The sequence below is a fragment of the Fulmarus glacialis genome, unplaced genomic scaffold (genome assembly GCF_000690835.1).
Source record: "Fulmarus glacialis isolate BGI_N327 unplaced genomic scaffold, ASM69083v1 scaffold2818, whole genome shotgun sequence".
NCBI classification, from domain to species: Eukaryota; Metazoa; Chordata; class Aves; order Procellariiformes; family Procellariidae; genus Fulmarus; species Fulmarus glacialis.
The window spans coordinates 40,727-68,209 of record NW_009228767.1 but is presented as its reverse complement, the minus strand read 5'-3'; the positions used below and the strand labels follow the sequence as shown (position 1 = coordinate 68,209).

Genomic DNA, 27,483 nt, shown 5'->3' with positions numbered 1-27,483 from the left:
CCCTGTATTGTGATGTGAATGCACCCTGCTGAAGAAGTGCATATCACTGGCTGGGAGCTGCTGTCATGGACTGACTTCTCTGTAGTGCAGTAAGATTTACAACACACCCATGCTAAATATTTACTTAATGTGAGGCTGCAGAAAGGGAAAAGAGCATGCGGATGTATTCACTGACAAACATAGGGTCTGAAGAAGTGTGGAAAGCTAAGACTGCATTAGCTTTTAAAGTGTGTGCTGTGTTTCAGCTATGATTAAGATTGGTGAATACAAAACATTGTTACGCATACACTACAATTATTTGTTTGGAATTGAAGCGTATTCTGCTGGTTTTAACATTAGATATTTTCAAGTTAAGACTTCAGATCAGTTTCTAGGAATCACTGACTCTTTCAGTCTGAGATTGTGTTAGAATAACGCATTTGTTTTGGATTTTGCAGATTGCCTTCATGACCTTGACTCTATTTCCTATCCGACTTTTTTTTGCTGCTTTTATGATGTTGCTGGCCTGGCCTTTTGCATTCATTGCTTCAATGGGATCTGACGAGCAAGAGCTTGAAAAGCCCCTCTCCTGGTGGCGAAAGTGAGTCATTGATGTGGTGAAATACTGAGAGAATCATTATTTAGCTCAGCAGTTTGAAATATAGAAGATTGGAAATACCTGATATCTGTCCCATAGACCTGCTTTACTCTTCAAAAGAAAAATATAAAAATTATTATTTAAACACTTTCCTCAGATAGGAAACTTTAAAAATACCTCAACTGTTTGATTTATCAGGTGACCCAAGAATTACAGGGAGAAAAAATGATCATCTTTGGCTTCTTATCTTCATTGAGGATGTGGTGTGAAGCTTCATTGTGACATCCTTCAATTTCAATTATTCCTGTAATGTCAACTTCTTGTTATGAAGATTGACACTACAGAATGTGCCCAGATTTCATATCCTAGATTGTTGTTTTAATTTGCTTCACCTCATTGTTTGCTACCCTGTGATGAATTGACAAAGCTTCTGTTGATTCTCTGAGGGCTTGCCCCATGCTTTGGTGCTTATTAAAAAGTCTGTACTTGCTTTGATATTGGAATGCTAATTAAGGTAGAATGTAAGATAGTGTTCACCCATCCATGACAACTGCCGTTTGAGGAGCAAGGAAGGAGGAGTGTATCACCTTTTCTGTAGAGAACTTCAAAATTAGGAGCTGGCACTAGCTTAAGGGAAGCTGATTGTATTTTGCATGACAGGAGGGAAGGAGGTGGAGAACCACAGGGGCATGCCACTTTACATTTCATTTGGAATGATACCAGTGTAATGACTAAAGGAATAATGGACTGCCTTCAATCTTGCGTACAGTTATTTTGAAGCTTTTTAGATTGTCCCTCCTCCATTTCATCCACTTGTCAGTGTCACCCTGCTCTCCAGCCTCCAGATCCTGTGGGTGTAACAATTTGTGGTGTTTGGTTTTTGCACTTTATTGGTTCAAAGTAAATGCTTCTCTTTTCATGACTGTCAGACAGTTTAAAAAACAAGCAAACAAAACCCCACAAAAAAAAACCCCAAAACACTTTAGAAGGAGATGGGGGAAGGGGAGGGAAGTAAAATGTTTCCAAAGTTCCCAGATGTGTTCTGTAGGCATCCCTGTGTTTGAGAATCTCTGCCCTATGCTTCTCCACTGTTTTGTGTTCGTAAACTTGAACACAAGAATCGGGGTTCTTGCATTCTAGCAATATCCTAATAGCATTTTTCGGGACTCGGTTTACAAGAGCTTTTTTGGTATTACTATAAAACGTTATTAGACTTTGTATAGAAGAAGCTCAACAGTCATAGTCTGAATCAAAATTAATTTATTGATAAAATAAATGCCAATTTTATAGTGATTAAAAAGCATTAATATTCAGGCATAAAATGAAATTGAATGGCATCTTACCTTGAAAGTTGTCTTAAATCTGCTGAGAAAGAGAAAACAAAAGTTCTATGCAGTGTTCCTGTTCTATTTAAGCAGCATATCCTATCTGTGCTTTTGTTGTGCTTATAAAGTTTTTATGTAATGTTTTTCTTTTCATTGTTTTAAGGTATTCTTGTGGCAGCATAACTGTTTTCTCAACTCTTTACAGGATAGTGGATATTTTGCTGAAAGCAATCATGAGAATGATGTGGCTTGCTGGTGGATTCCACTGGATAAATGTAAAAGGCAGACGGGCATTGCCAGCAGAAGCAGCAATATTAACTGTGGCTCCCCATTCTTCCTACTTTGATGCCATTCCAGTAACTATGACCTTCGCCTCCATTGTGATGAAAGCAGAAAGCAAAGATATTCCTGTTTGGGGAAGTAAGTTGGTAAATACTTAGTTTTTCAAGAACAATTAAAAGTGATTACTTAGGAAGTTCACTGGTTGTGTATGAGAAGGCCTGAAACACAAAGAAAATTTTGCTATAATACATGGTGAGATTTTTTTTTTAATTGGTCTACTTTGTATGTCAGTAGAAAAAATTGGGGGGGGATGTGGGTTCTTTTTTTACTCTTTCTCCAAAGTTGAATCATTGTACAAAGTCAAAACAATCCTACAGAACTCATGGTTAAATTTGCAGTAAAATTGCAACATTTTAAGACCCGACAAATAGAAAAGCAAGTTAGGATGGGGCTATAGAGAAAGTCCACCAAAACTTCTTGATGTGAGTTGGGGTGCCATCCCAGAAATGTGTTTTAGGAATGTGGTCTGCTATGGATGGTACCCTGCCTTGAGGGAGTGCTGCTAATCCTTCATGCGTCAGTAAGTTTGTTTCAGGCAGGGTGTGAGATGAGCAAGAACAAATTGCTGTGCACTCAGATTTAATCATAAGCAATGCAGATGCCCAAGTCAGTAGTGTTTGAATACTGCCTTTGGAATTTTCAACATAGATTCTCACAAAGGCTTGAGAGAGACCTGTGATTTTTGGTGCGGTTGTGCCAAAAAATTGTGTAAGCTTTTAGGCTTGTAGACTTCTAACCAAATTCTGTGTGGAAGCATTTTGGAGAGACCCGTCATGTTGTGTCTAGGAACCAGCAAAGTTCAAAGAATCTTCCTGTGTCTCATTGCATAGATTTTAAGGGTAGTATAAAAAGGACAAAAGATTTTATTTTCACCTTGGGTAGGGACTCTTTAATTTAAAAGTCTAAACAAAAGCTTTGAATTCCTTCACAATTAAGTGGAATCAGGCTGTTGGTGTTGACATCCTTCTAAAATTTCATTAGACAATGTGGTTTTAAGGACATGTTCAAAACCAGAAGCTGAGACATGGCTGCAAATGGTGAATGGTTACATCTGGAAGCTTCACGTAGGGAATCTCTTGGTATAAAGGTGTCTCTGTATCAGGTAAAGCTCAGGCCAGAACTGTAGCTGTATCTCGATTTCACTGAATATCTGACTAATAGAGTTAAGTAAACGTTTGTGGCAGTGAAAAAATCAGTGTAAAAATGAATAGATGCTTTGAACAAAAAGGGTGTAGGCATGTGTTTTTAAAAACAAATGTATACAAACAAGCATAGTGTGAAAACAAAAAGAAATTGAACTCCCTTGTCCAATAGAAGATTGTCCAAAAGGAGATAGTGTTGTGAGATGGTATGTTTACACTCCTGTACAGTATAGGTGTATCCAGGCCATCTTGGGCTTTAGGAGCAGTCCAGCCATAGAAGCAGGGGCAGATTTATCTTCTTTCTCAGCTGACTCAATTGACTGTTTAATAATTGCTAGCTCAGCAAAATAAAGTAGTCCATGTGGAGCTCTCCTTTACTTGCAGCTGGACTGTTTGGAGGACCCAAACTGGATGAGGTAACTCCAGGCCGTGTTGTGTTACTGAAATGTGATGAAACGGCAGAATGGCATTTGACAGAATGCTATAATAGCTGCTTAACTATCCCACATAATAGATTCAGTGGGGAGTAGTGGGAAAGCCTGAGGAGAATCTGTAGGGATATGGAGGTTGTAGTTACACTGAACGTAGCACAACTAATGCATATAGAGTAGTTCAAACTATTTCTTATATATCTAATTTAATTTTAAGATAACTTTTACAGGATTCAGTTGAAAGTCTAGACTTACTGCAATAAATTTTAAAAATGATTCACTTGATTTTGTTCGCGTGTGAGCAAAACCAGTTACAGAAAAACAGAAAACTCAGAAAACTACATATAGTGATTTAATGGAATATTACTGGAATGTGCAGTGCAGTCAAGTAAATGAGTATTTTGTCCTGTATAGCTGCATTTGCTTTATGTCATGCAGCCACAAAAATTATGTAGTCCTTTATGAAGCGTTCAGAAAAATGCCATGGAAATGAGGCATGGCAAAGGTCATAACTGGGATTCAGAGTTCAAAACCCTTTTTTTTTTTTTTTTTTTGAGAGGAATACTTATATACGAGCAATAACTACAGCAGTTTGTGTTATTAAAGTAAATGGACCTTAACAGAGAGGTCAGTAATCACTGTAATGATTAGTTTGGCTTAAAATTCAGTGAAAACTTTGCAGTGGAGAGAAGTTGTGATTTTTTTTTTTCTTTTGCTGCTTGAAAGTTGTTTTCTGTGAAGCAGATGCTACTGACTATCTTCTCCTCCTTTGATCTAGTATTTAAATTCCGATGTTACTTACACTTCTCTACATACACACACACACAAATGTATTTCATGTTATTGGACAACTGGTATTTCTCTTATGCTATCTGTGAAAAGGTAGTCGTGTTTTTCTTGGATTGTGTGGTGAATTGTCAGCACTCTAGACATTCATCTAGAATTTATCCCAGAGAGGTCAGAATTGTTTTTTATGTTCTTCAGTTTCGTAAATGTTGGAAGCTTGTTGTACCATCTCCAGTGAAGTTTTGGAGCCAGGCACTGATAATCCTAACCTTGCTGTCTCTTAATTGAGTCTTGTTTAATGGTCATTCAGAATCTTCTGGGAAGTTTTGAATAAAGTACATTAATTTAACTCTTTGAGAAGACTTTTCAGCATCTAAAAAATGAAGCGGCAGAGGAAATTTGAAGATAATTTCCAAGGATGAGGACTTCGAGTGAAGAATAGATCCTTATCTACTTCATCTTGATGGGGGTTGGACTAGATGACCTTTAAAAGTCTCTTCCAACCCAAACTATATCCAAGAATATCCAAATATGACATAAATAAGTTGGCTTTTTGATGTAGTGACAGTGTTTATCAGGACATTGTACATTGTGTACTAAAGGGATCAGGTGCTTTAGCAGGCACAAAAAGATCTGATTGCTAACTGGTTACCAAGATTGGTTCCGAAAGTATTTTAATAGCTTTCTGGAGCAGCTGGCTGTATTACTGTACCCTTAGTTTCCCAGTCATGGAATATTAAGCTTTTGATGGACTTTTAAGTCCAGATGATTAAAAGCCTGTTCTTTATGAGATTGGAAGTATTCTACAAGTGTTTGTTGTGTATGAGTGCTTTATTGCTTTCTAACTTGAAGGCAGCTCTCCTGGACCACAAAGTCCAACTTCAGAAGCAGACTTAAGTCTTGTGACTCCTTCAGACAACTTTCTTCTTTTTAGGAAAACAAAGAAAAGAAAAACCAAATAAAAAATGCTCTTTTGCTCTGACAGAAGAGTTTTGACCTCTTCAAGTTAGTGATCAGTAGTGAAGAAAATTACCCACTTGGCACACATACTAGGTTAATAAACTCTGGGGAGGAACTGCTTGCCCAAATATAAATGAGATTTCAACGATCATCAAAAAAATCAGTATCTGGTATAAGTAGAGAATGCCAGAACAGATGGAGCATATCACCACGATACTGACGAAGGACATGTCTTTATGCACAATGGCTTTCCAGAGTTTTGGTAGGTTGGAGATGTGAAGTTCGCTGGACCACTTCAGTGAAAAGTGTGCAGCCCAGGGAAGATGACATCTATGAATCTGTTGCACCTTATGTCGGCTGAGGAAGTTAGATCAATTAATTCATTGGCACAGGTACTTAAACTTTCTTGTTTTGTCTACTGGACCCCACTTGAAGTCAGGACAAGCTCTTTGCATAAATTCTGGGTAGTTACACCTCACTGGCTTATTTCTGGCTGCTAAAGCAACCTGGATAAAAGTTATTTTTCATTGCTGAAGTGGTTAGTGCTACTGCAGAAATACTTCAATACGGAGGAAAAGGGATTTGTCAGTTAATATGATTCGGTGGGGATTTTGTTGGACAACTTTTGTGATTCAGAAATCTTCTGTGGTCTGAACTTTTAAAAACTAAATTTAAGGTTATAAGCTAATTTAAACTTTAAGCAACTTCTCAACACCTGTAACATCACCCTCTGAAAAAGAGAGGAAGTTAGTACCTGTGAAATGAATGGGGGGACATGTTAGCTTAAGTTGGTAAAGGGGAAGGAGGTAATATATATTTGGCAGAATACAGAAGAACTATAGAGGAAGGGAGAATCATACTGTGCTGTAAAAGCTATCAATTCTATTGGGGGGGGGTGTTCCACATCTGCTAAACTTGGGAGTTTTTGTTCGAACTTATCTTTTGAAAGTGCTTTATAGTCCTTTCTTGAGCATCATGACTAAAAGACCAAGAAATAAGTAATTCAGTGGGAAATATTTATGCTGTGGTAGCTGGATATGTTTTCATCTTGGAACTTCGAAGATGCCAAATTACTTACTCATCAGCTCTGTGAAAAGTTATGCAACTTAATCCTCCAGTCCTCCACCCCATACCTTCCAAAGCACACGAGGAAGAGAACCGTGGTAGACCCATAGTTCTTCAGTGAGGATCTCACATTTAAGTACTTCTGAGATTCATCAAAACCATCCTTAAAGCCCTTTTTGGAAAAACCTGCTGTAAGGTGAAGGCATCATAGATTTCTTCTCTTTATACACTGTAAATCAGCAGCTTACAATACCATTAAGGTCACCAGCTTGAATGCCAACATAGCATAGGATGTTGGCATTGTAGCCTGCCTTGAGTACACAAATGAGCTCCCCAGTTCTGAGGAGCATCTTGAAGTTATTGCCAAACTTAACCATTTTATCCTCTGCTTTAAAAACTTCCATTTCAAAATTCAATGTTTCCTTCTGGCTGTGGGCACCCAGATGGTCCTGCAATATTTCAGTCCTTGCAGGAGCTCTCTTGGAGAGACTTAAAATAGTTGCACTGTCACCTGTGTATTATAGGTATGCCTTTATTGTTTGGATTGGAATCGTGAACTTGTTGGATTTTTTTTCACCATAAGTTCAGTAACAATTACTTCTCATTTAAACTGCTGCTGGAATGCCTAAACCACCATTACTTTTTTAAAGCATCCTAGTTAATATCATTTATAGAAGGTACAAACTACAGTATATAGGAAACCTGCAAACCAACACAACTGCCTTCATAATACACTTTTTAGACTGGCAGCAGAAAGCTAAAACATACAGCCATGCCCTCATACGGGTGCTGCAGGTGTGACAGTAAACAGCAGTCATTGTGATACGAAAAGGGTCTTTGTCCCTCAAGAAGTCCTTAAAAGAAATAGATCGCATTTTGAAAGACCAACCCAAATACCATGGAATTTACTTCTGTTAAAGCTAAAGAGAACACTGATTACTTACTTCCCACTACTGACCTCTCCTTGTCCTACAGACCGCATGTTTCCTGCCTTTCTCTTTGGAAATAGGGAGAAGAGCTTGCCCATTAACACTGCCTCTATACCAGGAATACTTGGTATCTCTTCTGTCAGGTAGTCCGTCTGCTAAGCATTTAGTCAAACTCAGAGAAGTTGTTCTCTACATGTATTTAGCTTAAGTGGTTGGTTCAGGCTTGGGTCAAAAGAGTATATATTTCTGTGTATGATTGTTGCTCTAATAAGATACTACCACTAACTTCACAAATCTCCTGTAAAGCACCATGACTGCAATAACGCTATCTCCATAAGAACAATATAACTCCAGGTGGAAAAGATCCTAATTTTGGTTGACTTCACTTTTGTGCATTGATACAACTTTGTGTATCTGTTGTGTGTGGGTTTGATTTCTGCCTCCCCCCCCCCATTTTAAGGTCTCTGTGTCCATATACGCAGGAAGTCATTTCATTCTGGAACCTTAATGTTTTTTTCCCCATAACCTTCAGAAGACTTTTGAGTCCCTTGCAGATTTCTCTTCTTCTTTTGTCTTCAGAAAAGAGCAGTTTTCATATTACATATTACTTTATTAGGAAAGGTGTGAGTTCAGAACTTTGTGAGCATGTTCATTTGGGTAAGTCAACTCTTAAAAACTAAGCCCAAGATAGCGCTTTTCAACCTTTAACCTTCGTGTTTTTGTAAGCCCTAAGTACAGAATGCACAAGAGGGCAACCTTAGAAAAATCGTCTGTATTTTTTCCCATAGTAGTAAAAATCAAGGAGTAAATACTGTAAATGGATATCCCAGTGCAAGTCTACCTGTATTACACAGCCTACCTCCATGTTAAATGCACACAGAGACAGTTTGTTCTGGCTCTATAGGCTGTCATCTCAGTGTATCAGAGGAACGTATGTGATGGGATTTTGTGGTGGTTGGGGGAGAGGCCAAGTGAAAGCCTCAGGTTCAGCATTCTCTACTCTTGGACCAGATCTGTCACTCTGATGCTTTTTCTACAGTGGTGAAAATGTAACTGCCTACTCAAAAGTGTGTGTATGGATACATTTTAGAAGAACAATATTCAGTGCCACAGTGCCGTTCTGTTGCTTTTTGTGTTCTCTGATGCCTTGTAGGCCAGTGGTGATGCTGCCAGTATAGCTTTATCTACTATATGGTTGTAACTGTCAAGCATAATGTAAATTCTTTATTACAATACTTTCTTCTATTGTATGTTAAATAGCATTTTGTGTCTTGATTTGAAACAAGGGTTCCTCACCCACATTTGCCTGGAAATAGAGGGATGAAATACCTTTTTTTTTTTTTTTCCCCCCCCTGTTGTCCTGAGAAGTTCATTGACACCAATTGTATGTGTTCAGCTCATCAACGAGAAACTTTTTTTGCTTATGCATCAGCTGGTGCTTGAAATGATCGCATGGGAGTTATGGTTCTGAAATCAGTTGGAGCTGCCACCCTGCAATTAAGGCAATACTGAATTTTTGCAGGCTGTCTTAAAAAAGGCTGTTTCGTGCTAGAGCAACTTTCCATTGGTTAGCGTATCTGTGGCATTCTGGCTGCCCTGCAAGGCAGAGGTTTTGATGAGTTACTGGCAGTACTGTTTAAACTGCAGGCACCTGCCTAAGAAGGTGGAGTACAGCATGTGTCACCTGTCTTCAGGACCACTTGTGATAAGCTGAAATTGGGGATGAGAGTGACTTCATCAAGTAGGACTGACACTGCTAGAGAAAAAGCTGAAATAATGACACTGGCAAGGTCAATTTTGTGAATTCAGGGATTGTCTACCATCGCCCACTAGAATTTCTAATTTAAAGGTGGTTTTAATGGAGTGAGAGGACATGGGCAAGCACCTCTTTCAGCATCTCTTGAATACTTGAGCTGTGGTTTTCACTACCTGGTTACAATTGGTCTTGGACAGTTAAACTGGTGCGCAAAGAAAGTTAAGTTTATGTTCTGTTTATTAAGCGTACTGCACAGTTCTGCTTTTTCCTTTAGTTGTTCAGTATGCCAGCTGTCTGCAGCATTTGCATGCATGCTGTTTTTTGCTCCTGCCCTGACTTTGCCCTAGTCCTGCCTATTCCTTGCCTCGTATATACTGCCTTACAGTACTGTCTCAAGGCTTCCCTGTGTTTCGACTTGACTTCTGGCTGCAGTCTCATCTTGTCCACCTATTTGGTATGTTTCTCAGCTTCTCTTCACAGACCTTTGACCCTGCTCCTGACTATTTCTTGCACAGATTGACTTGGTACAGCCTTTGAATTTTCAGATTCCTGTCTATTTACCGAACATGAAAATACGTGATGAGAGTAAAGGTCTGTGTAGCCTTGTGCTCTGTTTTCAGAAGTGGTTATGAAAAGAGTATGTGAGGAAAGGCAAGTACAGAGCTAGTGTTCCCTTGGTATGTACTTTCAGCTTCTTACTGATGACTGAGAGTTTCAATTTCACTTAAATTGTTGAACTTACCCACTAAGGGCCTGGTAGTTGGTGTCTTACAGGATCTTAAGTTGCTGTTTAATGTTAAAACAAGAATTCTGGCAGCTTTTTAATCTGATCCCTAAGGAAGTAAAACTTAATACGATCACCCTGTCTCTCCATTAGGCTAAAATTTGATGTGATGGGTTGAAATAGTTGATGGCTCAGATAAGAGCCTCGGAGCTCTGGAATTATCTTGTTTTTGTTTCATTCCTTGGCCTGAAGTAACCTGAATTCCATCATTTGGACCTAATGTGAAAGAAACTTCAGGGTGAAGGCTTGAGGATGTTTGAGCCTTTTTTGCTTTCTTTTACTTGATAATGTTGGTTTTGCTACAGAATAGTAATTTGCAGCAGTAGGGGAAACTCAGGACTAGCATCACTAAGAAACAAAACGAACAGAGTTATGAAACCAAGTATAGTTTCCTTTGCATCTTTTATTGCTTGTTCTGTTTTTTTTTTTTCCTATTTCTTGTGTGTGGTTGTTTTGTGATTTATTTGGGATTTTTTTTTTTGGTTGGGTTTTTTAACCTTCCCACAGCAGTAACTCCAGCTGGCCCATGATGATCTTTGCTCCCCTAGCAAGCGTTGTTCTGTGGATATTGTCTAAGAGCAGGCATGTAGGAAAAAGTGCAGGAGTATGGTAACTTTTCTCTAATACGCTGTCTTCTAGGCTTCGGCAACTTGTGGGATAAAAGCAGTATTTCAGAGGCTGGCTGAATGTTTGGGAACTTGCTGTAAGGTGTGACGGATTAGTTTCACAGAACCATAGAAGGATTTTGATGAGAGCTGACTAAAATGCCGGTGGGATAACATCAGAATCAGCAACTTCTGCTGAGTTCAGGACTGTAATTCCTTATGCTGTTTTTTTTCCTCACACTTTAAGCACTGGCTGATCCATTAATGCAGCAAGTCTATCCTTGACAAAAGAAGATTATACAACTAGTGTCAGCGAACTCATCTCGCAGTAGTTGGAAATATGAAAACTGTATTTTATATTTGTTTTTTAGGCAAATAGAGTAGCTAATGATTTAGTGACTTTTGAACCTTCGAATAAGATTACAAGATACAAAAATTTTGAAAAGGTATTTGAAGACAACCTGCTTAAATAAAAGCATGAAGTAGTATATTTGAAGATGCTTCTCTTGTACTGCTTTTTGACACTGCAAAAGAGTTGTATATCCTACTTACTATTTTGTAAGTGGGCCTCAGTGTCCTTGTGACAGACATGCATGGAGAGGGTATTGTGGATTGATTTCTGATTCTTGCTCACACTCATTTTGTGTCTGGCCATGTATAAGAGGTTTCCCACTGAGCCAGGAAGAGGGTGCCTGAGATCTGATTCATCTGGTATGAGGAACAGGCAAACAGGTGACAGCTCAGAAAATAAGCATGCTTTTTCTTTTGATCATGCTAATTCCTCAGAAAAGATAACATAATCTGTGTATGGAATATCTTTGATGGAGTACCTTTAGTGAAGCTGAGCTGTCATAGGAGACAAAAGCTGTAAAGACAGTGGCAGTTTGACCTGCAGGATGTCTTTTGGAAGCGCTTGGGAGGTTCCTTCTGGGTTGGGGGTGGCTATAGGTTTTGTCATATTTGTGGTAGGAAGAAATAGCCTATAGTCAACCACAGCTGCCTTGTTGCAGAAAGCTATGCATAATACATACAATCATGTTTTAAATTACGTGATGTATGTGTATTGGTCTATTAAAAATTGGTCTATTGAAAAAATACAAAGTGCCAAAATTGTGAAAACAGTTTTCCTTTCAGGAATTCATGAAAATACTTCAATAAAACTGCAATAATTCAGCTGAATATTTAAGTTTGCAGTATAATATAGTAAAACAGCTATGAACTTGTACCAAAATTCTTGTCCAGAGGACTACTGGGGGGGGAATCTTTTTCAGAAAAGGGGAAATAAAGGCTGTTTTGCTTGTTTTTGTTTCCCCCCCTCTTCAGCACTAATCAAATACATCCGACCGGTATTTGTATCTCGGTCAGACCAGGATTCTCGCAGGAAAACGGTTGAAGAGATAAGGAGACGTGCTCAGTCTGATGGTAAATGGCCACAGGTACTGTATACTACTATTGTGTGACAGATGGTATTTGGCATTTCCAGGCTTTGGATCTGCAGTTTACTTTTTAACTTGTGGGATGCTTTAGATGGTTTGTGGGGGGTGGAATTTCCCCCCCTCTTTCTAGAAGATATAATGTAAGGTTCTTACTTGTACAAGACACTAGCTTTTCATTGCAGTGTGTTTCAAGGGGAGACTGTAAATACAGGGAGATACGGCTCTATTAAGTGATACTAAACAGACAGACCACAGCAGGTTTAGTAAGTCCTCTAAGAAGAAAATAATCAGGTGCTCAGTACAATACCTGGGGGAGTATTTCGTATTCTTGCCCTTCTCAAGATTTTGGCATACTGTCATTGTTGGAGATGTGATACTGGCCAAGACAGCCCAAGCGATTCGGATGTTCCAGTAACTGGAGTACACCTCTGTTGGATCATATGATGAAAACATTGCAAAAATAAGTGGCTTGTTTTTTTCTGCACCTGAAATACGACTATTTATAATGTACCTTGGAAGAAAGTAATGGGAAGGAAGGGATGACTACCTAAGGTCTCAATTTTCTAGAAGCATGTGATTATTTTGAAAACTTGAAGCATTCTTCTAGTGAATTTTTGAGATTAAGATACAGTATGTCTTTCATGGCAATGTTACTACTACAGTGGTTACGTCCACATGCTGGACTACAGAAACATTATAAAAAGTGTGACAGAAAGGTGATATATAGATTTCACATTATGACTTTCTTTTATTGCTTGTTCTGTACTTTAAAAAGTAAATATTCTTACTTACAGATGAAGAAACTGAGTTGCAGAGCTGAAATGATTTCCAGAATGTCTAGCAAGCTAGTACCAGAGTGGGCAATAAAACTAGAAATGTTAATTGTAGTCCATTGCTTTGTCCCCTTATGATATGTATTTGTTTCCTTTAAATGCCTTGTTCTGTAACTCAACAAAATTTCAGCAGTTCTTGGCTTTTTGCTGTCAGAAACTTTTTTTTTTACAATCTAACCTCTTCCTCTGAATTCAGTTCAACTTGAGCATTAGAATTCTGTTTAGATGCTTTCCGCCTCTATCATTCTGCCATCTGTGCACATGCCAAGTAATAAATGCAAAAAGAAAATAAGTCATCCTTTTCTTAGCCTGTAAGCAGGTAGGTTGGGAGCAGGAATCTTGTTTTGGTGCAAAACATAACATGATATTTTTACTAGCACCAAAACCTTTTGTGAAAATTCTCTTGTACTCACAAGTGTTTCTGGTCACTGTCAATGTTCCAATTGAATAGAATTATTATCGGAGATCAAGAAGGAGGGAAGTTCACAGCTAAAAATATTTTGACTATTAAGACAGAACTTTACTTGACTTCTTTATTGAGCACTATTTTTTTTACTCTGAACTGTTTTTCCCTGAAAACTTTTTTTACTGTAATCAGTTAACGTTAGCTTTGAAAAGATGTGTTTATAAATAAATCCACATTGAAATATTTCTTAAAAGTAAATTTTTTTTTTACTTCAAGATAATGATATTCCCAGAGGGCACTTGCACAAACCGATCCTGTCTAATTACATTCAAGCCTGGTAGGTATGATTCTCATTTCTCTGTTCTCTGCAGAATGTTCTTGTATCTTCATTTTCTGAAATACCACTTGCATTGTAATTTGCTCGCTGTTGCAGAAGTTGAGTAAAAAATCTTGCAGTAAGGTGGAATTGGAATAGAAATTTTCTGATGCTACAAAAGGATTGTAGTTCCACTTGAGCAAAGCGTTTTACACAATTTGGATTTTTTCTTGGCTTCTGAGATGCATATGAGCTGGAGGACTAATGTCTCTTACTGGGTTTTTGTTTGTGGTTGTCTCTCTTTTTTTTTTTTTTTTTTTTCTTTTTTTCCTTGCCCCCTCCATTTCCTATTTTGGGTCTGTCATGCAGCATTTGGATACACTATAAAGCTTAAGGTATTAGTGTGTATCTATTTCAGGCTGCTGCAGCATTTGTTGCTGTGTTGTATGTGGTTGATTCCTCTCGAACTCTTCTGTTCAGTTCTATTCTGGTGAAGATGGCACAAGAATCTTGCCAGTGTGGCAATGTTACAGAGGCTGTCTTTTTTTGCAATATTTTTTTCTTCAACATCCACATTCTAAGCTCTTTTCAGTTAGTATCACCCTTTTAACTTACCAGATTAGTAGAGGGTATAACATTGAACATTGTTGCAGCTGTAAACTGCAGTTACAATAGGGAGAAATGCCAATACTGCAGTGAACCACCAATGTTTAATGTAAACTTGCCTTTATGATGTAGGTAGGGAGATGGTTAATGAGGAGACAGCAGTGAGCGATCCAGTTGTGAATGTGTTTTTTGACTCTTCCTAGGTTTCTGCCTAGCTCATTGTGTTCTGTTCTTACTGTGTGTCTTATATTTTGTGTTGCTTACAACTTACATATTGCTATTAGAATATCATGCAATGAGTCAGCATTGTGATTCCTTGCACTGATTTATTTGGCTGAAGGAATCTCAGTATCATCTCCTGAACAAACATTCAAAAAGCTTTTCTTCCTCCCTTTTCAGCTCTTACCTTTTTAGATGAATGAGTGGTGGTTAGGAGAACATCCACTTATTTTGCTCTTTACTCTCCCTCTCCCTTTCTCTCCACCTGAATCCTGGCCATGCTTTGAAAACCAGCCTGAGTCCTTCAATAAAGCTCTGATTTCCTGCCCTCCTGCTGTGCCATAGACATTCCAGGCACCATATACTTTCTGCCTCAAATCCCCACTCGATCTTCCTCTGCTCTGGTCTAGTATATGCTGCTGTTTGCCTCTTGACTGTCTCACTTTTCCTACTGGAACCTGCTTCTGTATCCATCCAGCCTCCCAGAAATCCTTTGCCTCAAAATTTTGCACTTATATCAAATTACTTTAGGTCTCTATTCAAGCAACTGCTTTCAGGATGCCTTTCCCCATTCTACTCATGTAGCCTACGCTCCTTGCTCTTACTGCACAGTTTTTTGGTTTTGTGTTTCTGCGAGGTAGTCATACAGGGCAAGCTAGTCTAGTTTTGTTTAAATGGTGGTCTTGTCATCTGCCACTCAGATTTTGTCATCTTTGGATTCTTTCAAAAGTTGCTTTTGTTTTGGAGACTGAATAGAAAGTACCACTGGGCCAAGAACCAAATCTCTGCAGGATCCCATTCAGACAACCTTCATTTAAAGATGTTTATACTCCATTAACAATTACTTCTTTTACATCTATGCAATTATTCTGTAAAACAAATGTAATGCTAAGAATACAGTATACTTCCATTGTTTAGTTCTTGATTTTAATTGAAATATTAGGCATAACTTAGTAAATTGCTATAAAAACCATAGTTTGAGTGAAGACTGTCTTTATTAATTGTTTTCACAAGATAAAGATGTTTAGAGAAATCTTGAGCAAGATAGTTATCATGCTTACCCAATCTTCATGCTAGAAACCTAGAAAATCATAGAATCATTAAGGTTGGAAAAGACCTCTAAGATCATCGAGTCCAACCGTCAACCCAACACCACCATGTCCACTAAACCATGTCCCTAAGTGCCTTATCTGCACGTCTTTTAAATACTTCCAGGGATGGTGACTCCACCACTTCCCTGGGCAGCCTGTTCCAAGGCCTGACGACTCTTTCAGTAAAGAAATTTTTCCTGTGATTAGCAAATGACATTTATAGATCTTGTGCTACTTATTTATCAGAACTATAGTTTTCATAGAAATGAAGTGATACTTCTGTACAATAGCTCTAGTTCAATGCTTTCTAACTATTAGATTTTCCATAGCTACAGAATAAACAAATAAGCCCTTCTGAGGGGAATTAAGGTGGGAGAAAAGAAGTTAAATTAATTCTGTTACTTCTGAGGTGATAGATTTCCTATAAAACAATGTTGCTCAACTAAAAATAGAAAGCTTCTTTTGCATAAGAAAGCTTAGTTTCTTCACCAAAAAATACTGGTGACCACAGGGAAAATAGTGACTTAACTGTCTTGCACATACTCATATTTTTTTAATCATTTATCAAGCTGAATTTGGTACCGGGCTTTGACTTGTGTACATGCCAATTTATGTAAGTGGTAGAGGATAATTTAGAGAATGCAAGCAAGCATTCTTAATTATTTATCTTCTGAAAAGGTGGGTATACATTGTCATTTTTCAGTGCTTGCTTTTTAGATTACTTTTGAGGCTACTTTTGGATCTTATTTTTTCACTATGAGCTAATTCCTATGCATATCAGCCCATTAATTGTATAATTTTTTTCTTTACTGCAATAAATTTCTTCTGTACAAAAATGCATTATAAAGTAACGATGTGTCATGTGCCTTCTAGGAGCGTTTATTCCTGGAGTTCCTGTACAGCCAGTGGTTTTACGTTATCCAAACAAACTGGTAAGTTCAGCTTGCAGTAAATATGGGGCATTTTCCTCTAAATACACTGGCACTCCTGTGATCTTTTAGGTTAAATAATTAGATTTAGAAATTTGGAAAGCATTAATAAATGCTTATTGGCTAAGTATGTATTCCTTAAGTCTCTAGCAATATAAATAGTCTTAACTGAGACAGTTTAAATGTTTCTGCTTTTATTAGGTTACTCCTTTAAAACAGTGCTCTGAAGGCTACTCAGATTGTTACAAGAAGTACTGTACAAATGACAAGACGAATGTCAATTTCTGCCTAGGATCTGTGTTCCCATGTGCTCCCTGTTACTGCAGTGTGTGCTGGAGAGTTTTCTTTATTGCTGGAAGATGCTTCTGCACCTCCTGCCTGTGGGGATGTTAGTCACAAATTAATGCAACTAGCTGAATGATAATAGCATAATGTGTTGGGGACCTTGGCACCTTTATAAGGTGTCTGATTGTCCATGGTTTACATTCACTGTGCACTTCGCTGAGGAATGCTAGACACTAGCTGATTTGGAGTAGTCCTTAATATAAATCAGATTCACGTAAATTATACATGCAAATTATAGTGTTTATTTACAATATCTAAATTAAACAATAGTTACAAACACTTGTAAAGATATAGGCAAACAAAAGAAGACAAAGCTCACTTGATCTACTTCAAGACAAAGCCTACAGGAAAGCACAGAAGAGGGTTGGGTTTTGGGTTTTTTTTTTGTATCATTATTATTATTCAGTTTACCTGATGTGATACTTTCCTGTCCTACTGCAGCCAGAATCCTGTCTGTCTACATTCCTCAGTTAATTAGAAGATACTTCCTAGTGAACTTTGTTAGCTTTTGTACTTGAAGTTTCTTTTGAGCCCTCTGGGGCTATTTTCAGGTCCAGTCTGTTCCCTTCTAAAATAGAAGTTATTTAGGGGAGGGTGGGAAAAGTGTCAGCAGTAAAATAAGGACTGTCTTTACTGATGCATGTCACATCAGAAGATCTCACATCATTTCTCTTTGACTAGCCCATTAACAACCCTTCGATCTAAGGAAGGATTTCGTTTCCTCTTGGTACCTGAGTGCTTATGTTTTAAAGTGTTTCCATCCGTTGTTCTTTCTGTCAATTTAGAGGTTGATACAAAACATATGCTTGATTGAAAAATAAAAGAACCTAAGCAAAGTTAATATACATAGACCACCACTTGCTCTTGATTGAGACAAGGTGTGATGGCAGTCAACTAGTTTGCAGTAACAAACCCAAAAATTATTTTTGCGGATGCTGTGACAAGTATAGCAGCCTGTTATGCTTGCATAGTATTAAGTGCATTGTAGCAGGTTGCCTGAGACTTTTCATTACATAATTGTTTTATTTTCAAGAAGAAAGATTATTTTCTAAAAATATTTTTAAACCTTTATTGCATTGCCAGTTTAAATTGCAAATATGCATGTGCCTTATGTCATACTTAATATACCTTGTTACTTTTGGTTAATAGTAAACGTATTTATAACAATATCAAACAATATAATGCTATCAAACATTAATTTGCAGGTATCTTCAAAAATCCATTTTCATACTGAAATGCCCTTATTGCCTGTAGTACATAATATACAAAGTTTGTAAACTAATATTAAAAATTCCTAATACTCTATCAACAGAAATTATGAGCTTTTTACATTGAGGTAAATCAATGAAAATTTTAATGAAAATTTTCTTTTTTTTTTTTTAATATTATTGCAAAATGTCATAAAAGAAATTGTAAATATTTATATAGATATCCATCAGAGTTTGCCTGAATCTGTGTATGGAACTTTACAGCAATAAAAAGTATTAGGAGAAAGTAAAACACTTAGGTTTTCAGTGCCTTACTGAGTCATTTAATCTCCTAAGGTCTACTTCCACTAAGCATTAATGGGGGGCAAGAATAATTGCTATTACTATTTAATTTTTAGATTAGCCTGAGGGCTACGGTAGAGTTGCAGCAAAGCTAGAATGAGGAGAAGAAGGAGGAGTAAGATGTGGTACAGTTAAGGGTTATGTAGCAAGTAAGAACAACAGAGTAGGGAGACAACATTGTTTTTCATACACTTAAGACAGCATTTCTAGCAAACTTTAATTGTCTCTGGCTTCCTGTTTGTTGCCTTGTTTGACCGCTGCATATTATAATTTTAGGTTTAGAAAGGAGTTTCTTAAGATCTTTGCTTAGCCAATGAATTCCAGATGTGCATTGTGTGCAGTTGCCCCACTGCTTTTAGCTTGAACTGCCTGCTCTGTTCTACCTTCAGAGCTCTGAGTTCCACAGTACAGGTGAGAACAGTCTTGGACTTGAGTGCAGCTGACTGTTTTGGGAGGCTTTTGGAGATCAGAGCCCTGGGGTGGATGTAATCAGTGCATGCACTCTTACACATTTATTTCTTTGTACTCGAATTATTCAAGAACTAGGTAAAATACTACTGTTCTGCAGTGGACTGAAACATGTGGCAAAAAATGATGATGTAAATTCAGTTCTCTTCTAGCAAATAGATCTAGTTCTCGTTGCCATGAAGAACTCTCTTTCTAGTCAGGGTTGTCCCCTGAATACCTTTCTTCTTCAGGCTTGTGATTATTTCCAGTAGATGATGCCTCTGGTCCTGTGTCAATGTTTCTTTAGGAGTAGTATGTTAGTATGTTGCTCCTCTTGATGCAGGAGCAGAAAGAAATTGTAAGGCTTAAGGTGTTGTTTAGACTTGAAATTCGAAATTTACTTCTGTTTATCTAGTTTGGTAGTATTTTGCCTATTGGATGCTAGACAGCTATTACCTATTCTAATCAAAAGAAATGCTCTAATGTCTCCATCCATAGGTTCTACAGCAATCCTTTTTGCAATTCATTTTTAGACTAATTTTCTTCATGTATACAGCTTTTCCTTCATTTGAATTTTCTGTTAGAGTGCTGGTAATTATGAAAGGCTATATACCTGTTTAAATATCACAGAGCGATTTAAAATGTATTTTTATGTCCAAGTGTCTAGCACAGATAACTGTGCTGTTTGGTAAGAGGTTTGGCAGCAATTCTTGTGCAGCTTTGGTGTATCAGGGTTGATTGAGCATGTAAAAACACAGGCAATCTGCTGTTTGAAGCTTGTCATGATTCTCAATATCTTCTTGTGTCAAATACAAATTATATGGAGGATGTACTTCCACGCAATTCAAAGGATTCATTATCTAGATGCAAAAGTTTCAAAAGTATACTCAGAATGCTATCAAAGTGAATGCTGTCCATACGCATAAGCTGGTAGCTGCGATTAAATATAAAAGGTACCTAAACTAGGTACAGAAAATACCACTTCCCATCTTCTGCTTGCTGTTTTTATCATAAAAATATTGGATATGCTAGCAGGAGTCTCCTACAAAATAGATCTGCTTCTTGCAGAGCAGAACCCTGTTTTCCACTACATAGCATTTATAGTCGTCATCCCTGCTGCATCCTGATGTTCTCGATGAGAAAAAGCATGCACATCTGCTGTGACATTCGCATTGGCAATTTCTCGCAGGATTGTTGATAGATACATGGCTTATTTGCATTTGTCTTGCCAGCTAGCCAGCACAATGTCTGGATTCTGAAAATACCTATTCGCTGTTCAGTGATCTGTTGCCCAGGCAAGGTACTTCGTAGAACTCCCTTTTTTGTCTCCTACACTGTTGCAATTTAGAGAGCCGAATTGGTTATGTATAGTACTGTGGTGTTATTCTATATGGTAGATCTAGTCTCTGATTAGAGAAATTACCAGCTATCTACATTGCAGTGGTCAGGGTTTGTAAATGAAAGTTCCTTGTGGAAAAAACAAAGCCCATAATGTGTTTACTTGCAGTGTTATCAGACACATTAAAATTGCCAGAAGCAGTTTAACAGTAAAACTATAGACAGTAAAGTTCTATAAGATCACTACATGGAGGAGTCTATTTGCATGCATGTATGTTGATTGCTAAAGATGGAATCGTTCTTTATCATATTTTGTTTGATTTAAAATAATTGTTGAAAGTCAAGGTTTAAATTTTTAGTAGTCCTTCATGATATATTGATCTTATTCCAAGCTGTTGATCTATCACATTTTTCACCTTTTATGGATGTGTTGCTTTCTTTCATTTTCACTTGTGACAGCCTTTTGCTGTAAATGGTAATTAAAACATGAGTTTGACTTGATTTTTCAAGATCATGGCCCATGTGGTCACCTAAACTCTGTAAAATGGTTTTGTTTGGTAGCATAGAACTGAACTGGAACATTTTCAGTAGGTTGATAGATATATCTTTCTGATCTGGTCTTTCAGAAATTTACCGAGTCCTCTTGTCTTTCTATTAATGACTTGTACATTTTTTTCCCAGTTAGTCAGAACAATAGTTTGGAACTCATTTTCAGGCTTCTGGAGTCTTCCTTCTACACGTAAATGTAGTCTCCAAGTACTACAGTTTTGTCCTATGCTGTTTCTTAGTCTTATAGTTAAAAATGTTATGACCTTTACTGTCATATTCTTTCTTGTCCCCTGTTACATACTCGTTTCCGGGTCTCTGTTCCCTTTTTGCTATTTGCATCTTGTTCGCTTCTTTTACTGCTATTTGTCCTCTCTTAGTGTTTTACACACTGTTCATCTCAGCCATCTAGAAGTGCTGCTGGTCTTGCCCAAGAGTAAATTGGTGGCTTTAGATATCTTATAACGTGCCTTTTGATTCTTGGATTGGGTAGGTGGTTGTATGCCATCTGTGAGTAAAGGCAACAGTAAAATACTGTTCTGAGGTAAGACATAAGGTTTTACTTGTCCTACTGCTTCATGTCAGTTGAGCAGACTTCCTTTCAGTCATCTGCACAGGTCCCAAACACTTCAGAAGTGTTAGTGTTCATATCTATTGCTGGGAGGTCCAAGTAAAGTGTAGGGACACTTGAGGGACACCCTGTCAAGCAGGATGGGTTAGGAAAATACACATGGACTATGCATATCAAGGAACATCAGCTTACAGTAAATAACTTCCTTTTCCAAGGCTAACAGCATTTGAAGAATCCCTGGATCTTTAAATGTTTTATGAATATAGATATTCTGTGTTTAAGAGCTAGGTTACTGGGTATTTCCTAGCTACATAAAAGGCAGGCTGATTCCTATTGGGGCTAAGAACTTTTGCAAAGAGGGCATCGAAGTTTCCATGGAAACCTTTTAGTCATATGTCATCAGTTACACTATCTATAATGTAACAAAAGTTTAAAGGATGGTAATTAATTGCAACTGTCATGCTTCTTTTCTTAGGATACAATCACATGGACATGGCAAGGGCCAGGAGCGTAAGTGGTTTATGTTTTATTGCTTATATCATGATTGTTTTCCCTCGTTAGTTTTTATTTACACGTCTTATAGGCGTATATAGCCAAGTAGTAATTGCTGGTTATTGGATTATTCTTTGGGATTAATTTGTATCTTTTATCTATTATTCCCTAATTATGATAATACTTAGAGGAATCCAGGTATAGACAGTGTAATTCTGCTGCTATGATTTTGGTGGTTTGCAGAATGGATTTTAGGTTTTTTTTTCCTTTTTTTTTTTTTTTTTTTGTGCCGAGTACCTGAAGTAAAACAACTTGCTTCTGCTTTATGTATTTTATTGCCTACAAATCGATTTGCTGTGTTTCTATATAAAATCTGTATGGCTATTGTTTGAAATTGGTCTAGCCCCACAGAAACAGTCAACTCACTCAGGGAATTTGGAGATACTGTTTCCATTATCTTGCCTGAATGTAACTTTGATCTTTTTTTTTTTAAAAAAAAAACAAAATGTTTTTCTAGAGGTTCCTTAGCAAATTCATGTAATGTAAAATACTAAACGAAGCAGTTCTTGCTTGTTTAAAAAAAAAAAATTTTTTTTAGCATTATTTTCATGTTGGGGGTGGAGTAGAAGTTCTAAAATGTTTAGGTGAAGATCAAAACAAGTAAAGGGGAGTTGAATTCTATGGTTAGTGGCTTGACATAGCCTCCTTCTTGGGAACTATTGTTTTGAATGTCTCACCTGAGATCCTATATTTTGGTGGTTACAAGGAAACCATTGGGATTAGCCAAGATTCAAGTAATTTAGAATTGTCAATTAATTTTGCACCTTCAAATGGACTAGGAACCAGGTCTAATTAAGGACAGGTCTAGATTTGGAGACTTGAGGAAATCATTGATCACTTTTAAAGGTTCAGCTTTCAGTTAAATCATCATGTTGGAAGTAGAGGAATCTATGACATGTCTAAAGTAGGTAGGTACTGCAGCATTTACTGCGTGCACGGATTTCTGTTCTCTCCTTGTGAGTTCCTACCTCTTCCTTTGCATTTGCACTGCGGTTCGTCTAGCAAATAAACTCAGCCAGAGGGGAGAAAGGTCAGTAGCTTACTTCCAGCTAAGTGTCTTACCTGAGGAGTCAAGAACACATAGACGGAGGAAGAAGAGGGAAGGAACTTGTAGGTGTGTTGCCTCAGATCACTTTAATGTGTACAAAACCCTTATTCGGAAGTGCTGACCTCTGCTAATAAAGTTAAATTAAATTAAAGCTGAATCAGAATCTGAGGCAGCATGTGATGTTATGCAAATTCACTGGGTCAGTTTAAATTACAGCTTTACTTAATTACGATTAATTCTCCTGAGTGACCTAAAATGTATTCCTGATGTCTTAGCAGAAAATACTGTTAAGACTAATAGTCTTCACTTTCTCAGCAAATGTCTCTCTTCTGTCATAGTGTTAGCCAAAACTTAATCTGGAAATGTTGATGTATCCAGGAGTATTCTGTTTTTTCAAAGTTGATGTAGCCTATAAAATGATTGAAAACTTGTTATATGGAAACTATACACTTTCTTCCACTTATGGAAAGTAATGTTTTTACTAGTTTGACAGTATTCAGAGCAGATCAACTGACTGTACCTTGAAAACAAAGATTGACTATAGCATACCACTTAAGTTTTCTCACATCAGACTTGAGTTAGATACAGGTTCTATCAGTTTTTTAAATTGATACTTATAATTTAAGGTTTAATCTTTGAGGATTACAGAAAGATGGCAGAGAGAAAAGTTTACTTGTAACTTATTGGGGTTTTTTAATGCTTTTGGACAAGGTCCTAGAAACCAGACTTTCACGTTTCCTGTCAGTGACATAAACTTCAAATCACAAGTTCCACTGTTGTTCTTGCTCCTTTTCTTTGCTTTAATGTGTTGGAAGCTCAGTAGGAAAGAAGAGGAAAAAAAATGTGTTGTAGCCCTGAATGAATATATAGCAAAATGAGTAGGGTGTTGCTTCTAGGAACTGCACTTTATCTGCCTAAGAGGATTTTGACCAGCCCTCCCCTCACAGTGATTGACTGCTGTAACTACCTAGATACTGTATAAAATGTGGTTACTGACGCTGCTCCCTAATTTAGGTTTACTAAATCCTTTCCTGGATTTGAATCGTACTGCTTTCTAAGGTCAAGCTTATTCCAGTATCTTGTGTCTTAGGCTACTAGAACACATGTAATGCATTTCATTAACAGACTTCTGAAGTATAATGAATTTTGATTCCAAACTAAGGTAATGATAAAATCTTAGTAGTTATAATTAATCTCGCCAACTCTATGCTGAATACAGCATTTTGCTGAAACAGACTTACTCTTTCTTTACACACCTATGCATACATCGTATCTTACTGTATGTATTAGTACCTGTATATCATATTACTGCTTGCCTTCCTGCTTTTGGGTGTCTTTTTAAGATGCAACTTCAGTATAAATTGCTTTTATTTCACCTTACAGAATGTAATGTATAGAAGTACTCTCAAAGAACTTTTCTGTTAATATTGTATCTGAATATGATCATACCTAGAAGTAGGAATGGTACTTGAAGATTTTGGAGCATAATGTACTACTGTTTCACTACATGTAATTTTTTTTCCTCCATCCTTTTCCTTTTTTTTTCCCCTTTTAGGTTAGAAATTCTGTGGCTTACTTTGTGTCAGTTTCACAATTCTGTGGAAATTGAGGTCAGTAAAAAAACACCAGTGTATTCTGAGCAATATCAGAATACATAATATTGTATTCATTCTGCAGTAAAAGTTTGTATTCAAACTTTGTATGTTAACACAGTCTGTAAAAAACAAACAAACAAACAAAACCAAAAACCAAAAAACACACAAAACCAAAAAAAAACCCACAACCAAAAAAAAAAACCCCACCCAAAAAAAACCCCAAAAAAACCCAACAACCAAAAAAAAACCCCAGGTTAAAATACCACTTATATTTTAGACAAATGGCTTCTGTATCTGAAAATGTAGCCTAAAAATGGAATAACAAAATATGGTTTTCCACTTGGCTTAAGACTTTACTTTCTTATTCATTCAAATTGAGTAGATAGATGACTCTGTTTAAAGGGTCTTGTGAACAAGTTTCTTGTCTTTTAATCGCCTGATTGCTATTCCAGCTAGTGTGCCAACTGTGTGTGAATGCTGATGTACAAACTAAGACTATCTTCTAGAGAAAAATCATTGTAAGTGGTTTCTTATAGACCAGATAGGTTATTTAATGTCTGGCTATTTTTTTTTATTAGGCTACACTGTTCAGAATGTGAAATTGGAAAACACAAAGAAAATTTAAGTTTATGTATATTCTTAACTTTGTTTTAAGGAAAACGCTATGTGGTCCTAAGGCTGAAGGCTATTGTAGTGAAAATGCGAAAAGAATTAAACCCTTTCCTTTTAAATTGCTGTCCTTGTACATTTTTACAGAGAGTAATTACATTTTTGTGGAGAAGTATGGTGTATTAAAGGTGTTATATAGGATATTTGACAGATGTTCTGCAGTTCTTTTGCTTACATTTTTTTAATAATGAAGTAGCTACTTATCTCTGATGGCAGGGTAAATTAGTAGGAAGAACTGTTACATATTTACATACACATATATGTTACTATTGTGACATATGACATATGCTAATCAGTATTTATCATTGCTATGGTCTGTGTTTACTTATTTATGCTATAAATTCTTGTCAAAAATAATGAATGCAAAAAATCCCAGCCACTGAACAGTTGTATCTATTGTAGAAATTTGTGGTTTGTGTTATCACTTGAGTTGCATGTTTTCAGCTATTAATAATATATTAAAAAAAAAAAAAAATCTAATTTCCAGAACAGCAGCCGTTTTTGGTAGAAGGGCCAGGAAGTGACTGCCTCATGCAGGGATAAGACAAACCATCTGATTGGCAGAATGCTGAGTTTCTGTAGCATATACAGAACTTGCACAAGGACAAGTTATGATCTTTGGTCATCTTTTAATTGGGGGGGGGGGGGGGGGGGAAGGCTAGTGACTTTCTGAAACACTCCATACTAAAGCAGGAGCTGGCAGAGAGTAGAGGGGCAGAGCTGTTTGCAAGTCTGCTTGCAAGTATGAGGCAGAGTACTTGAGAGCTACTTGTTGAATCTGTTTTTGTAAGGAAGTGCTGCAGATTTAGGAACATAAAGGAAAAAAGAGTTGTTCTGTGTTCATAGTCATGTTTTTCCCCAGTCTCCAAAGTTTGTTGGCTTTTATTCCTGCTTTGTTCCATCAGCATAGGGATACTGGCAAATACCAACCAGCCTTGATACCAGAATTACTGCTGAAGATCCAATAACTCAGGGAGATGTACAGCAAAGCAACACGACTTCAGTATGTTTTTGATTAAATGATAGCTTGTAAGGTCTAACAGCCAGCAATCAGGATTCAAAGTTTGTTAGTCTGGGCTTCTCTGCATATAATGTATGTTCTGGCATACCATACATGTCATCCAACATGTATATTGAGGAGCAAGCATCTATGTAGATTTTATAATAGGTTACTATAAATATTGGCCCGCCTATACATCCATCCATCCTGTACTTGGAACTGGCATGCAAGCAGTCTTGTAAATAAGAAAGGGTATGTGATCACCTGTGCATGTAGTTTGTTTTGGCTCATGTCAGTTTGTTTTGCTGGCCTGTCAGCTTCAGTGCTCATACATCCATCACAGTCTGCAGCAGCTGAGAGTTCTTAGTTTTGTTAGTGGTGCTGAAATAATCTTGCTATTTCCGTCCAGTTAGGCACAGACATGTAGAACACCTCTGAAATTGCCTCATATTCAAACTTGTCCTGTGTTTGGATGAATGACTTGCTAGCAATTTGCAACTCAAAGCAAAAGAAATACAATTGGGCTTGGAACTCGAAGGAACAGTCTTTCTGTCTCTATTAGCTTCACAGTCTTTGTCCTTCTGTATATTACATCACATCAGGCTTGCGTACCTGCTTGTAAACCTAGAAGACAGGAGTAGTATGTTTTCAATTGCAGTGGTGCATATAGGGAAAACGGTAGCAAAACCCAAAATAAATTAAAAATTTGTCCATCACTGAATACTTCTAAGAAACAGACAAACATCTAGTGGCAGCATTTTGGGTACTGCTTACCATACCATTATGCGATTCTGAAAATACAGCTAACTTCTTAGTTATTGAGAAGTATTTGCTTAAATGATAAACTTTATATTTATTCCCCAATTCTTCTTTTCTTTTTTAAAGACCAGTGTGAAATTTCTGGATCATAATTCCCATTTTGTATTACTGATAGGTAATTATATGAAATATAATTAAGCTTATTACAAATTTGGTTTCTACTTCAGAAGCTTTCCGAAGGATTACAAACATTTTGCTCACTTGGTGCATAAATTATCTCATTGTGTTGTACTACTAAGGGAATTGTCTGTCTGGTACTGAGCGGCGGTGGGAATCAGTGTGATCCCTTCTTGTCCTTCTATCTGAGAAGTTAGTTATTTCGCAGAAATGGGGTGTTTTGAGAGTTTGTATGGGTGAGACTGGCCATGATCTTGGAGCTTACATCATATTTCAATGAACACTTAAAAACATGGCCAAAAGCTGGGAGGCTTAATATAGGCCATTCCATTCTGAAAGCTGCCTTTT

General features: G+C 37.2%; 1 protein-coding gene across 1 annotated transcript in view; it reads left to right on the top strand.

Moving 5' to 3' along the window:
* The first annotated feature begins 440 nt into the window (after positions 1-440).
* Positions 441-27,483, top strand: part of LPCAT1 (lysophosphatidylcholine acyltransferase 1) — a 56,969-nt gene continuing 29,926 nt past the window's right edge. Inside the window, exons 1-7 of the mRNA XM_009583575.1 lie at positions 441-580; positions 2,108-2,322; positions 12,026-12,138; positions 13,654-13,714; positions 16,483-16,541; positions 21,811-21,845; positions 24,491-24,545. Of these exons, the coding sequence (XP_009581870.1) occupies positions 447-580; positions 2,108-2,322; positions 12,026-12,138; positions 13,654-13,714; positions 16,483-16,541; positions 21,811-21,845; positions 24,491-24,545 (672 nt within the window). The 5' untranslated portion in view covers positions 441-446. The remainder of the gene's footprint in view (positions 581-2,107; positions 2,323-12,025; positions 12,139-13,653; positions 13,715-16,482; positions 16,542-21,810; positions 21,846-24,490; positions 24,546-27,483) is intronic.